General features: G+C 38.6%; 3 protein-coding genes across 6 annotated transcripts; all 3 read right to left on the reverse strand.

The window, feature by feature from the left end:
- Positions 1–1,137: 1,137 nt before the first annotated feature.
- On the reverse strand, positions 1,138–10,762 carry LOC135945536 (xaa-Pro aminopeptidase 1-like). Of its 4 annotated transcripts, none has more exons than XM_065493289.1 (17): positions 10,650–10,762; positions 10,346–10,515; positions 9,507–9,668; positions 6,149–6,300; positions 5,428–5,514; positions 5,182–5,361; positions 4,997–5,111; positions 4,663–4,779; positions 4,340–4,604; positions 3,750–3,870; positions 3,543–3,689; positions 3,272–3,485; positions 2,356–2,589; positions 2,233–2,301; positions 2,100–2,176; positions 1,945–2,040; positions 1,138–1,889 (listed from the first exon to the last, which is right to left on the reverse strand). In XM_065493289.1, the coding sequence occupies exons 4-17, from the start codon at positions 6,293–6,295 to the stop codon at positions 1,680–1,682; spliced, it is 2,079 nt and encodes a 692-aa protein (XP_065349361.1). In that variant the 5' UTR covers positions 6,296–6,300; positions 9,507–9,668; positions 10,346–10,515; positions 10,650–10,762; the 3' UTR covers positions 1,138–1,679. The 4 variants fall into 4 exon arrangements, with proteins under 4 accessions (XP_065349361.1, XP_065349360.1, XP_065349359.1 ...); XM_065493288.1 differs by having other exon boundaries at positions 6,149–6,303; XM_065493287.1 differs by lacking the exons at positions 9,507–9,668; positions 10,346–10,515; positions 10,650–10,762 and adding an exon at positions 9,172–9,355.
- LOC135945374 (uncharacterized protein C3orf18-like) lies at positions 9,495–10,507 on the reverse strand. Its single transcript, XM_065493007.1, has 2 exons — positions 10,346–10,507; positions 9,495–9,668 (listed from the first exon to the last, which is right to left on the reverse strand). The coding sequence occupies exons 1-2, from the start codon at positions 10,505–10,507 to the stop codon at positions 9,495–9,497; spliced, it is 336 nt and encodes a 111-aa protein (XP_065349079.1).
- Positions 10,763–10,925: 163 nt separating the features above from the next.
- LOC135945537 (lipase maturation factor 2-like) lies at positions 10,926–14,241 on the reverse strand. Its single transcript, XM_065493290.1, has 9 exons — positions 14,011–14,241; positions 13,713–13,905; positions 13,552–13,653; positions 12,927–13,423; positions 12,474–12,602; positions 12,212–12,417; positions 11,910–12,156; positions 11,327–11,537; positions 10,926–11,276 (listed from the first exon to the last, which is right to left on the reverse strand). Exons 1-9 carry the CDS (start codon positions 14,105–14,107, stop codon positions 11,039–11,041), a joined length of 1,920 nt encoding a protein of 639 aa, XP_065349362.1. The 5' UTR covers positions 14,108–14,241; the 3' UTR covers positions 10,926–11,038.
- Between the last annotated feature and the right edge of the window lie 649 nt (positions 14,242–14,890).

The following is a 14,890-nucleotide window of genomic DNA, read 5'->3' on the forward strand; positions in this document are numbered from 1 at the left end:
CGGACAGGCGGGCAAAAATCATGTAGCTATATAAAGGTCAACATAAATGCTGATCGTGTTTCTCTTTTCTTTGTCTCGTACAATTAGTATTTATTTATTTTAAAATAAAAATAAAATTGAACCGTAGTTTGATGTTTCCAAGCAAAAAAACACGACGAAATATTGGAGATCAAAAGTGAGGAAATATGCACGGTAAAGTAACTATGCATAAATTCAATCTCTGATTTTTTTCTATTTATTCTGGATGGCTTGAGCGTGGTTGGTGCTTGTAACACGAGTGTTTGGTTCGTCGCCATTCATTTGAATTTGCCTCACGGCATAAGACACACGTATATATGTTGATAGTATACCCTCTGTTCAATTCCACAATGGTAAAAAAACTACGTAGAAGTTTGCGTCTCGTCTTTCTCATCTCTCGCCTCCGTTAATTATTTGGCCGCAATCGATTCCAACGGAGGGCGAGAGTAGCAAGGAGGGTGGAAAATTGAAAGCACGAGAGGCAACAACCACGATCTGTTTGACAGCTGCTATATATGCACAGAAGCAAAGCGATTTCGCCTTCTGTGTACAGTTGATTGGCACCCTCTGGAGTATTGATTAGCTATAAGATTAGAGCCTCTATTTGATATTCAAACACAAAAGGGTTCGTTTAGTGCCTATCCCAATCCAAATTTCTAGACATTTTGAAATTGGCAAACAAATATTTTATTTTCGTTAAAAAGATTTGCTTATTTTTTTAAATCAATTATTGTAGCGTGAATTCAACGTTTTTTTTAAATATTACTAAATATTTGCGAATTCTTCATTAATAAATCGATCAAATATATTTGAGTTCCCAATTTGGTGCACCCTAGAAAAATGAGCGCCTGTCAGTCTAGCCAGTTATGCAGCCGGCGCCACACGAGGGCCAAGCGCGTTGCGTGAATCCATCACCTTATTTACCCCAACTACCAAAATTATTTATGTTAAGCATATGAGTGGAGGACGCCATCTCTCGAACGGTGCTTAAATCGTAAATTCGAATGTTGTTTAGTGGAATGGAGATGTCAAAGCGCGCGAGGGGAAAATTGAAACAGAAAAACTAGCTACAACATCGAATTTGTATTCATTATCATTTTTTTCTGAGAAATGAAACAATTTTCCGGTTTTCAATAGTTCAGTTTTATTTACAGGGAGTGTTAAGAGTGTTTTCACGGGATGACTGTATCATGAGAAAGTTCCATTAAGTGATTCGGTAGTGCGTTTATCGCGTTTATAAATTTTTCCACAGGAAGCTTTGAAAATTTCTACATACTATATGATGAGACTGACGTGTCTAATATTATCTGAAAAAGGTTTTTGAGACTTACGTTACAATATTCATGGAATGGAAATCGCTTCACAATAATGCTTGAATATATAATTTTTCTCCTGCACCTTTCACCTTTTGAAGCCATTCTTTATGGGAGAGTTGAAAACAACAAAGTATAGCTCATTAATTCTCACTTTCAAGTTAAGAGTGTGTAAAGACACAGTATTTTCAGAAATTCTCATCAAACGCGCACTTTAACCAACGTGAATGACAATGAAGCATGTAGCACTCTTCAATCGACACACATAATTTATCCGCCACAATTTAATGATCAATCACAGAACAATTTTTGTAAGTCTCTCCAGTTTAAAATGCTGGTTTTCGATGGTTAACATGTGACCAGAATGCTAGAAATGACTGCTAAAATGCCGAAAAACCAAGACTCGTGTATAGAGGCTGAGTTTTTCGGTGGAAGCCATTCAGGGATATAGCCTGTTTTCTTCATCATCCATTTGAAACCTTTCAAATCTGGCTTCTTTTTCAGCTCAGCTCCAACTACTTGTCTTACCTTTGCGTTATATTGGTTTATCATTTTCCTCTATAGAATTGTAAAATATCTTAGTTTTAGTTTTAGTTATCAGTTACTTAATTACCAAATCAGGGTTCAGAAAATCTGGGTTGATCAGCTTGGGCTCATAAGGAACTAGAGTCGTTGTCTTAAAACCATAATATGGCCCAGAGACGTTGAACTAAAAGATATAAAAAAGTTCACGTGTGGTTGAAAATATATGATTAGAAAACAATTTACCTTTGGTTTGACTAGAACAACTTCTACAACATTCTCAATGCGCACACCAAAATCTCCGTCTTGATAAAACCCAGGCTCTGCAAGGGCACAAAGACAATTAAAATGTTTAAGGGATTTCAACCATTCAGCATACCTATTGTAAGGAAATGGCCTACTTCAAATGATTTCTTCTGTCGACTGTTGAAGTGGATGCTGATGGGTGCTGCAACATAAATAGTGAGTTAGAAATTCAGATTAAACACTCCAGGCAGCTCACGTTCATGTACGCCTAAGAATGAGCCAATGCCGTGTCCAGTGCCGTGCTTGTAATCCATCCCGGCAGCCCACAGGTGAGATCGAGCCAGCACGTCCACGTCAGAGGTGTCGACAGTGTATGGAAAGCTTAGCTTGGACAAGGCAAGCACTCCTCCTAATACCCTTGTGTACGCTTCTTTTTCTTTTGGGGTTGGAGTGCCAAAATGGAATGTTCGAGTGACGTCAGTTGTACCATCTGGAAACGTACATTATACCGTTCAATATATAAATTCAGTGTCAAGTCAAATAGTTTATGATTTTATGTAGAAAAAATCTTTCTGGTGCATGATAACCAAAATAACTGTTACACATAAGTACTGTACACAACAATTTGTAGCAAGCTTAAAGGATACTTTTTACTTAATAATGATTTGATAAGAGTCCATCGAAAGATTTATTTTTAGTTGATCAGTTTGCTTTTCAAAGTTCGCTATTAGTGCAACTAATTCAGAAGACAGTGATTTACAATAACGTAGCAGTGTTTTTATTTTTGCATGAGGAGGTCTTCTAGCAATAATTATTCCACGAGTTGATCGTTGAAAAAATTTTACGTTTCATTCTTCTGGAATATGATTCAAATTTAATTAGTTTGCAATTTATCACCAAAACAAGACTAATTTTATCATTTAAAGTTTTTCTAATGAAACTGGGATTGTTAAAAAGAGTGGAAATGATAAAAAAAAATGGAAAAATCAATAAGTATAATATATTTGAAGTATCTATTTTTTGGTATTGAGCCACACCACAATAGCGCATACTGCGCATAATAAACTTTGTTTGTAATTATAATTTAATTTTTTAAATACATTATATAAATATTTTCTTTAAAAAAAAGAGCAAAGAGAAACTATTGCGTCACAATTAAAAATTGCCATTACCCAAGTACTGCCCTCCAGAGTCGATGACGAGAGTCGAGTTTCGAGCCACTACCAGGGAAGTGTTTAAATGGGGTCGATAGTGTGGACTTGCGCCATTCGGTCCAAAACCAACAATGCTCTTAAAACTGGCTCCCTGACTCAAGAGCTGCTCGTAGCGAAATTTATCCAGAGTGCTGGCCACTTGAAACTCAGTCCACTTTTCACCATCGCCGAGCTGAGTGATAATGTGATTTATTGAAGTGCGCAAGAGCATTAATGAATGTCTCCATGCCTTGTCTTCCAAATAGGCCATAAATTCGCACACAGCAGCTGCGTCTCTGACGTGCGCTCTCCTCATCCCCTCGATTTCGACTGAATTTTTTACAGCTTTCAGCATCATAATGGGCGATGGCAGAAGCAGCCTCTTTTCTTCCGGAACCTGGAAGGAGTGACGCATTTTCTTTAATCTCAGTTGAAGTAATTCGAGATTCTCAATTACCAAGCTGACGACTCGGTGACTGCAGCCAGGATTGTAGTTGAACATGGAGGGGAGCAGGACTTTGTTCCACGACTGCAAGAAGGTTGGCAGGTCTCTCCAAAACTGGTCATACTCTAAAACTCTGAACAAAGTGAAGTTTTTAGGCCTAATTGTGCTTAACTATAATTTTAAAGGACAATTCATGAGGCATTTCTTTACAAGTTTAATTTTTCCGAAAACGTGTGATAATTAATAAAAAAAAATTGAATTTTTTCTTTATACTAAACACACTTGAAAATGTGTCATATTCGTTAAACTAAGCAGAGGGTTATTCATAAAAAATTAAAAGAAAAAAATATAACAAACATGTTAATTCTGCAGGCGGTATGAATTTCTCAAGATTTGACGAAAGTTTATGGCCTCTCAAATTCGTTTAAAATTTATCTTTTTAACTTACGAAAAAGGAGATTTTTTTGTTTAATAACAAAGAAATGGTTCAATTTCAAATTAGAGAAATAATCAAATTGAAAAAAAGTCTAAAAATTTGCCATTTCATGTAATAAATAGCAACACATACAAGATACGCACGTAGTTTATTTAAAATTATTTACCTGACGCAATATGGATCATTGATGCAATTAAATGTCCTCAAGTGGTTGGAAACCGACTCTGGCACCGTGGCTCCGGGCACATACAAGAAAATCTTTTGTGGAACGAGGATAGCGTATGCTTTCGAAACTGGCAGATACATTGCATCGCGCCCCCTGATGTTCAGGAGCCAGGCAATTTCGTCCAGCGCTGTAATTACGAGCGCGTCGGCACCCATGGCGTTCACGGCGCCACGCACTCTCTTTACTTTACTCTGCCAGGTCTCTCCTAAAGAAATTATTAATTAACCAATATTTTCAAAGGAGCTTAATTTGTTGTTTCTTACCAGTATACTCCATGGAATGAACGTACATCGTCAGTTTTGGTGGCTCAGGCCTGTCACTTCCCCAGATCAAGTCAATCAGATTTTTCAGCACAGGAATCAGGGTGATATTGTACTTCTCTAAATGAATTAAGAAAACTTAAGAAAATATCACTTTCTCATATTGTGTCTTTTAGTGGAATAAATCAAAATTAAGTACCCTAAGAAAAATCAGCGAAACTCATAAGATTTTTTACAGGCTCAAGTATTTTTATACCTGCTCATTTCAGCTCTCGTTGAGAAATTTAAAACTATAACATCGTGTATCTTAATTATATAAATTTAAAAAGCCACACACCAAACTCCTTTTCCCAGCTGATCCAGGTGTGGTGAGGAATCAGTTTCGGGTCAGCACCAATTCGAATTCTAGCTCTTCTGACATTTTGCAAAACCCACTCGGCGGCCGTAGGCGTCTGCGGCAAGGACGAGGGCAAAAAAGTTGTTTTCACGCTTAGATTACAGAAAAGCAGAGCGTGGTGTTACATTTCGAATTCCATTGCGCATGATCTGCCAGTGGCAAGCGAGCTCCGAGTCAGCCTGGACGTAGTACCTAGGGTCTATCCACACCGCCGAGTTGTTCTTTGTGATTATTGCTTCACCCGCGGAACCGCTGAAACCCGAGATAAACTGCAGACGGCGGTCGTGGTTCAGCGGAGAGCCTGTCTGTAAAATGCGTGTCGACTCTTTTGGTTCGGCTCTAGTTTAACTTCTCGTTTGATTTTTCTATACCTGGTGCTCATCCTCGGTTGTAACGATGTACGCGTCCAAAGGTGCGACTCGGACGTGCTCCACGTTGCGCATGGCCAGCCGCAGCTCCTAAAGAATTATTTTTTGTTTCAACATCGATTTTAAAGATTGGATATTTTAAAAAAGAGTATAACAAAATATTTGGCAGTAGCCCAGCTAGGAATGAAAAAAAACTATACAAAATTATTTAAAAGTGATAGAGGATTTTCCTCAAACTCTAAACCGTTTCTACAATTATTGCGATTTTTTCTTAGGTGTAATTTTTTCTGCTACAGAGTTTGGCCTAGATTAAATTTAAATAGCAGGATCAAGAAGGAAACCCAACTTTCACAAACCTAAATTTAATATACCTTATAGTGATTTGCAGCCTTTTAAGGAAATTAAACAATTTTTTTATTTTTTGATTAAAATATTTAACGAATTTTAAAATTGAATTATCCGTTGAATTAATACGTTATTTTCATGACATTTTGTAATACCTAAAGAGCCTTTATATTTATTAACTTGTTCTGAAGTGGAATACATAATTATTTGTTTCTCTTGACTATATATATTATTTATTTTACTCAAAAATAAAATAAACAGCCTGAAAATAATTCTTTTTAATCCCCTTTGCTGAGAAAATTTACAATGCTGGTTTAATTAAATGAAAGCAAAGTTGAAACCGACATAAAACTAATTACAGCCTGTTTTGACTTCTGACCTTGAGATGGGTGCGGGTGTTGATCCTTGTGGGGATGATTTCAGTGGTTTCGGTTGGTGTTTTCGGGCAGTTGGTTCGCGGGGCTGCGGATGGCTGGTTGCTTTTGCTGGGCTGGTGCACTTGAGTGGCTCCATCGGCCCAACTCATTATCACTGCTGGAAAAATAGCAAGGGGAATGAGACCAGTTTTGTGGCCTGCGCCGAGCGGCGAACAATATTTTAGCAACGTGAGTCACCTCGAAATTAGTTCACGGAAATATTACTAAAAATAAACCGAATTGATTTTAACAAGCAACGCAGCTGATTCGCCTGCTATATAAAAGGGTGTTGCGTCAAGCTGCACTCTGCTTCCTTTCCGAATGCACAAACATCGAGTCGAGGACGATTGGCGGACGTTTTCGGCGCTCGCCAGATCCAATAAAACACCCATCTGGCGCTTCCTTTGAGGAATTCATACCAAAAGTAACGCCCGTTTATTTTTAGTAGCAAATTGAAAGGTTTCTGTCAGCGGCATGCAATCTGTTTGACTTATCCACCTACGCAGGTTGCTAAAATTAAGCTTCCGATCTCTCGCTACTTCTTTCTGCCGCGCTCGCCTCCGCCTCAGCACACATGCATATTCGTTAAAAAGCAAACGCGGTGGGTGAGAAAATTTTCGCCAGTCAACGCGAACACGCTCTCACAACCGCTATTTTATCGCGCACGTGCATCGATTTTGCGTGGTGGAGTGATTTAAATGACGGGTTAAAAAGAAGGTAAAATCGTTGAAAACTGTTTAAGACTTAATTTAGGTAACATGGCATAATTTTCGTTCTGATGTGAGCGCCGACAGCTTTACGCGGAGGAAATCCTTGAGAATTTCACGGTTGTCAGCGTTCAAGCAGTGGCGCGAAGCAGAAAACCTAATTAAACAGAGCAGCCCTTTGATCCGTCTAATCGGTCATTATTAACCTTCCATTTTTATTGGCCTGGTCATCTGGCATTTCTGCTGCAATAAAACATATTGGGTCACTCGCTAGGATCTATATTTGCAGGCGGGGCGCATCATTACTCTCTCGCCTTTAATTATTTCGCTTCCTTGGGCGCGGGCCAACTTTATCGAAATTGAATTTTACGCCAAATGTTTGCTCTTGGCGAAATTTCCTCCACGCTGCCGCGTCGGCCGTGGGAACCCTCAATTAACATCTCAGTTTCCTGCTTCTTGAAACACACCATCGGGTGTCATATGGCTCCTGCGAGGGACTTTAATGGCATTTTATCTGCCTGTACAAACTATGACGGCGCAAAAAACAATATTAGGTCCGCCGGCAGCACTTAAGCCACTTAATTGTCCTCCGCCTTAATGGATTTGTATGAGAAATAAATTAATGCATCTAGCAGCTAGCGGACCAGTCTGCGATTGGACGGAAAATTAATGCCCCGCGTGCCATCGATTTTGAGGAATTTTAATTTGATTCGTGTGACGACGGGTAAAGCGCTTGGCGTACATAATTAATCGTCAAGGGGACAATGTGGCTGACAAAAATAGGCAAATGACGCAACGCGTGGTGTGTTTTTCTTTTTTGGAAGAGAGAAATGGATTACGCTCAAGTGCTAAATTTAAGGCCACTCTGTCTCTTGTGATTTTTATTTTTGAAACAGAATTATTAGACGGATTTGTGTGCCGGGATTAAATATCACTTCTCGCTCTAACACTTAGTTTTTGTTTCAAGAGTCACTCTCAAGGGGATTGCAATTTGTTGGGATTTGAAAAGATTTTGGCACTTTTTAACTATTGAGACATTTAATAAATTTGTAGGACCTGTGAGGTGAAATCAAATCAGTATAAAAATCAAATATAAATTATTGTTGAACTATACGTTTTTGTTCTGCATTCAATTTTTAATCTTAACTGATTATTTTTAAACTTTGCTAATGGTGTCAATTCAATGATAATTATCATCCATATAAAGTGAAAAATTAAAAATTGTAGATTAAATGAGTGTCAAAAATAATCTAAATTCAATTTAATTTATGTAGTAGAATATATAGTGACTTCAAAAGAATTAAAAGTTAAATTTTTGTTCTGAAACTGTCGAAACATAAAGAATTTGTCTTAATCGACTATTTAGCTAACGTCAGAAAAACGGATCATTTTCTGAAAAAATGACCATCTAAGCTAATCTCCTATGTTTGTATTTTAATTTCGACCATAATAAAACAATTTCAAATTTTGATAATTTTTTTCTGTTTAAAACGTTTAAATATTAATAACTTAACTATCTTGACTTTGTGGTATGCCCTAGGGAAAAATCATTCGATTACAGCACATTTATTAAAATTGTATTCGTAATTACGTGAAATTCTATTAGTTTTAGTTATGGCTATAAAAATAATTTTTGTCTATGAGCATTCTCAGTTTCACAATGTCAAGCCAAACTAAAAACACGCTGGAGAGGCTCAACATTGTCGAGCCAGCTAGCACGTGTAAAATGCAATTTCCTGCTGAAAATAGATGGCTAGCCCACCTCCTCCTTCCTGCTGCCGTTGACACAATGAACTTTGCGCTGAGATGGCTTTGTTGACGTAAAAGTGACATTAAAAGGTAACGCTAGTGTGCAGAGAGTGACGAGGAAAATAGGTCAGCGCCGCGAAAGGGCTGATTTGATTCATCGGCTAGGTAAATGAATGATTGCACCGCCTAAATAAAGATTTATGAAGCGCGGGAACGCCCTGGATCACTCTTTTATATCGTCGGGCGGGTAGGGCGAAAACGCAACCAGCGAGACACGTAATACAAAAGCGCCCCGCTGACAAATAAATTAAACGCCGAAGCTTCACATGTAATAATGGCCCAGTTGTTGTTAAATTTGCCCGTTTTTCCGATATTTCAAATTGAGTATTAAAAATCTGCGCACTATAGAGAATTCAAGTTAAAAAAATTAAAAAAATTCAGTAACAGTTAAATTCAATGGAAAAATGAAAATTACTGATATTAATTTAAGTGCTTGTAGAAGTTACAAGAGTAAAAAATCATTACTTTACCCATAGTGGCAATGAGCAAAAGCGGGTGTTCCACGTCAAGGAACATTGCGAGTTAAATGTTCCAGCGAGACGCACAGAAAGTGACTGAGAGAAGGAGAGAAGAGTGCCAAACACGAGGGATGCGCTGCGCAAGATCAAAAGTCGCACTGCCTCTCATTATACTCGCGCCTCTTGTGTGGTGCGACAATTTCAAGCACTTGACCAGGGGCAAAAAAGTTACGAAATGTGTGTCATGGCACTTTTTAAGCTATCTCAGTTTCACTTTCTGTAAAAATATCTTTACACATAAATATAGAGTATTTACATATTGTTTTGGGTAAAGATTAGATTTCTGCCTTAATGTTGAGTTGGTGCTGATATGGCATTCGCTCCTGGACAGACTCGAGCAACTCCTGTTCCCAGTCTTGGTCTCCTTCGTCAGCTGGGTCGAAGTTGTACATTGGCATCAGTGTGTGGCGAAGCTCATCAAGACGTCTTTTACGAATTATCAGAAATACCTGGGGATCATTCAACAAGTTATCAGCTTCATTTTTTAATTTAAAATGTTCCACGCAAAACCTAAAAACTAACAAGACTTGATGTGTTGACAACCTTTGAAAGTGCGCGATCAATTATTATTAACAAGTGCAGCGAATGGAATTAATAATGCTAGAGGTGCTTAATTCTGGGGTCGTTTGCATAATTTAAAGACACACTATCAATTAAAAAATTATAAAGGTAATGTATTTCTTTGGCCACGATTCAATGGGTGAATTACCATCATGTAATGGAAGTCTTTTGAGACGAGGAGTTTTTAAGAGATAGAGAGGAGTTGGGGGTTAATGTCACGGTAGACTCACCAATGTTATAAAATTCTATTCCAAAATCCAGAAATGTTGAATCATTTTTTTGGGCCATTATCAATTTAGGTGCGAATTAAAGGACAGCGGGTTATTGTTATGCTACTCCCACAAAATTTAGGTGTGAATGTGAATAGTTATATAATTTAAGAATTGCACAACACGTTTTTGGTTACGTTGAGCAGAGGGCATTGATTTATTGATTAGAAAAAATGTTTATAATTTAGGGGGGAGGGAAATTTTAATTATGAAGCTCCTCTGCTAGTTTTTAATTATGATCATTCAAATAAACCCTCTTGGAACAAAGTGCAACTCTTTTTTTAAATGTTGCTTACCAAGATCGAGGCGAAAATCACTGCCAGGACCATGAAAAATGGGGCAATCAGGTACGCGCTGACTCCAACGCTGGAGCCTGCGTTCATGGGCACTTTGCTCATTTCATCGGAGGCGGTCGTGTTCGGGACGGGAGGCTGCAGCGTTGTCGACGTCGGCGGCATTTCAGCGCCTAAGAGACATTAAAGTTGTGTACAGTCGACACGTAAACACTGCGAGAGTGCTTTGTATAAACAAAACGGCGTGACCCAAATTTAACAGGCGAAATTTGTGATTTCCTGCGATCACTTATAGATTCGGACTCACCTTTCCATGGAGAAAATAAAGAAACCCTCGAGAGATGAAAAAACAAAATTCAACCCCTATTGCAAAACACCCTCCGCCATATTTTGACAGCTGATTTTCAAGCGCTCGCGCCACTCAGTGGAGGGTGAAAGAACCCCTGTCAATGGTTGAATTATGCAACCCGCTCACCACAAAAAGTGATTTTTAAAGGTTTCTAAATATAGCAGGAAAAATATTGAATTAAAACTATCTTTTGTGTTAAATGACAGGTATGAAGAGGTAATAAAATATCAAGTAAATTTTTAATGTGTACGACTTGATTATTGCACATTAATGACATTGTGGCTACCAAATTTACCAAGAATTTTCGGTATTTTCTTACAAAAATTCAATCACAAAAAAATCATAATTCAAGTTAACATGATGGCAAAAGCAGCAAATCCAACGCCCCAAATGCTGACGACGGGATCAGTTGCTTGGAATATTGCACGAATAGAATCCAAAATTGTGACGAGATATTGATTCTTTAGAGGCCAGTCTTTGACATTGACGAGATTCAACTTCTGTAGGTACTCCAGCAGTGGTTTGTGTGTAGCAGAAAACATAGGGAAGTACTCAGATTCCTTCTTTCGAGTCCACCATGCACCACTAAAATAAAATGATTTAGTCTGGGAACGAAAATTGCACTTTTTGCTTACCTTTTCTCCCAGGGAGTATATCTGTAGGTGTACAAGGATGCACGGAGGTATTTTGGAGGTTTTGAGAATGAGTCGTTTTGAGCCAGGAGCTTCATAACCTCTGGCTGTCCCGTTAAAAGTCTGTACGCCAGGCTCATGATCCACGGGTTGTCGTGGTAGGTGCTCAAAGCAGCAAACCACATTTGCCAGTCCAGACGAGGTTGATGAGGAGCTAAAATTCAATTCATTTGAGAGTTGGTTGATCTACTCTAAGTTATAAACACAAAAATTAATCACTTCCAAGAGATTAGTTTTCAATTTACAACAAATTCAATATGCATGAAATGATGAGTAATAAAGACATCATTTTACAGATCATATTTTGACAATAACAAAAGCATCTAGTAAAACATAAAACCATGCTAAAAAATAAATATTATTTGCCTCATAATGTAAGTAAATACTTATTAAGTTAGTCAGCAATCTGATTTGCATAAAATATATGTATCCTAATTTAACTCAATAATTTGGTTATTATTAAATGCAATGAGCGACCGAAAGTGTGCAAGAAAAAATGAATATAATACAGATAGGGGACACTTACCGACCATAGGCAGACGTCTATTAACGTCACCTGGCTTGTACTTGAACTCAAACTCCTTCCAGGGCCCTTCCATCGAATTTGACCCTTCAATGATGACCTCTGGCCTTCCGTCAATGCCAGTCATGCGCCTGAAGAGGCCGTAGCCGCTGCTGATATGGTATTTGTAGGTTTGCGCATATATAGGCTCCAGCGCGGTCAAAATAGGCGGTTCGGAACGACTTCTGGGTCGGATCAAAGAGTATGGGACCTGAAAGAAAACTTATTAGAAAAGTTTGCCCTTGATTAAATATTTAGTTTCCTACCAGAGATATGGCAAAGAGAGACACCACCACAAGAGAGACGTACACCACTCTGCCAAGCTGGAAGACCTTGGTGAAGAAGCCAACGTTTTTGCGCAGGACGCCAAAGAATTCAGAGGCGGCCAGGAAAGTCAGCGACGCAAATCCATAGACCATCGTCAGAGGCACAAACCAAGTGAGCACTTCCTTCAGATGCTGTTGGTTGAAGGCTGCAATTTATGGTGTATTATTAATCATATTTCCCTTCAAATCTATATAAAATTACCGGCTTTGAACTGGGGCGTATTGTCTGGGCCGAGTTTGAAGCCGAACATGACTCCTGTGATGTAAATTGCGCCACCGTACAAGGCGATGCAGACCAGCACGCCAAGAAGAGACATAAACGAGGACTTTGCTGGAAGATATGGAAAAGAAAGGGCAAATATAAGAGGATATAATAAAGCATGTGATTTTTTTTTTAAAAAATGTCTGAATAATTCAAACAATATCAGTAAGATTATCAAAGAATTAGGTATTACAATTTTTTCGAAGTCTTTAGAATGTTTAGCTGGTTGGAAGGCTTAAATCAGCATTTAAAACGCAATTTTCAAAATGTGTGATTTCAGTTCATTTCCTATGAATAGCTATTGCAATGCCAAGAAAAAAAGAGTACTTCCACCTTTGTCATTAAAACTGTTCCTAAAAAAATTTCGAGAGTATTGAAAAATATTAAGCTAACCTTTAGGTTTCTTTGGTTCCTTGTACAAGAAGAAATGGTCATCAACCAGAGCGATGCAGAGCACAATCGTTAGCAGGTTGAAAAAACTGTAGTTTCCTGTCAAGATGATGGAGACTTGCAGCAGGATTTGCAGGTAGAATGCAGTATACTGGACCGGTCTGATGGGGATGAAAAAGAAAAGTGGCACGATGCACTCGATGAAGTGCGCGCCCAGGGTGGACAGGTGGAGGAACCAGCTTGGCAGGTGGTGTGCGTACCAGGCCAGCGGCGTTGGGATGCATTGCGACTCAAAGTGGACGTCAAGCGCGGTTAAATCCCACCATGTAGGACAGCCGCTCGTTAGCTTAACTATTCCAGACGAGAACATGAGGCGGAAAATGAGCCAGCGCACCAGCCAGAAGCGGATCGACGTCGTCGGATCCACTTTGTGGTAACGGGTGCCCCACAGGGGTGCAATCACGATGCTCAAGAAACCCACTTCCAGCAACAGAATGTCCCTAGAATTACATTAATAATAAGATTTCCTTTGAAAGAACATAGCTTTATAGTCGTTTGAAATTTAAATAAAAATTGTTAAAAAGCAAGTTTAAAACTAATTTTCATAATTTTTGGGGTTAATACACACCATTGGAATCCAAGGAAGACTGGATTCACTTGGAATAGGGACTGGTAGAGTATCCAGAGGGCAGCAAACACCGGTGCAGTGCACAGCGTCCGGAAGACAAAGCTGAAATACGTGACATGAATTTTAATATCACATTAAGCAATAAAAGCTCAAATAAATACGCAAGGAAGGAAATTGCAGCACCGACGAGGGCGATTAGTTCCATGGCATACTCGGTGTTAAGACCAATATCCGGAGCAAGCCAGAGCAACGTAGGTTTGGCCTTAAACTTGTCCAAAAGAGTTGCCTGTTTGCCAATTTTTGCGCTGTCCAGTTCGGAGCGAGCAGGGAGGATTCCATTGAGACCATTCAACCCTAAAATAATGACATTTAAGTTTATGTAATCATTTAGTTTAAGATATTACTGATTATTGAGATTTTTATTAAATGTTGAGCTGGTATTTATTTATAGATACATACCTGGAATCTGCACGTAAAGAGAAAGAAATGCGAACAGGTAAATGACGCAGACGCATCGAAGGAAGAGCACGCTCGTGTAATAAACTGTTTTCTGCATTTTGGCACCAAATTTTAATCCAAACTGACAGAAGACAGGGTTGTCTTCTCACATAAGATGAAGTAAATCGGAGTAAAAGTTGTGCATTTGACAGGTGGTATGTGCTGTGGTGCTCCTACACCTGCGAAACAACGACCGGCTATCCAGCTAAGTTCCTAAGTTGGAGGTGGGCGTGGCGTGTGTACTGTATGCTGTGTCGATCTGTCAAAAACGAACAAAGCGCCACTCTTGCCAGATGTAGAAACAAGTCGTTCGGGAAGCGGCAAAACCTATACACACCATCCTCGTTTTTCAAAAATGAACCATATCAAGCAGATTTAATTTTACACTCAGAACAGAGCCATTCAGTTTCTCTTATTGTCAGATTTAAAGATTAAACCTGTGTGTATTTATTCTTTGTTTTAAAATATATTTTTCATTTTCACAAGAATCAAGTTTCATAAATATATAGGACTAAAACATTTTGTAGCTGCCTGATGGCCTAGCCACACATTAAAAATACGATTGCGCAATTTTTACAGGACTAGCGCATGATATAACCGCTAACTGTTTATTTTTTACGTTTCTTGAATTTTATTTTCGAAGTTAGATGAAGCATTGGTGCTTTGTGCTTAGCAATTTTTACAGGATTAATGACTAATGCTTGACCGTCAACTATTTCTTGTTAAACAATATTTCCAATATGTATTTCATTGACTAGAAGTTAGAAGCATTGATTACCACATTAACGCGCCAACGCGCCTTTCTTAGGATGGAGCACTGTGCCGCCGAGCAGCTATTCAG

Source organism: Cloeon dipterum, chromosome X (genome assembly GCF_949628265.1).
Source record: "Cloeon dipterum chromosome X, ieCloDipt1.1, whole genome shotgun sequence".
In the NCBI taxonomy this organism is placed as follows: Eukaryota; Metazoa; Arthropoda; class Insecta; order Ephemeroptera; family Baetidae; genus Cloeon; species Cloeon dipterum.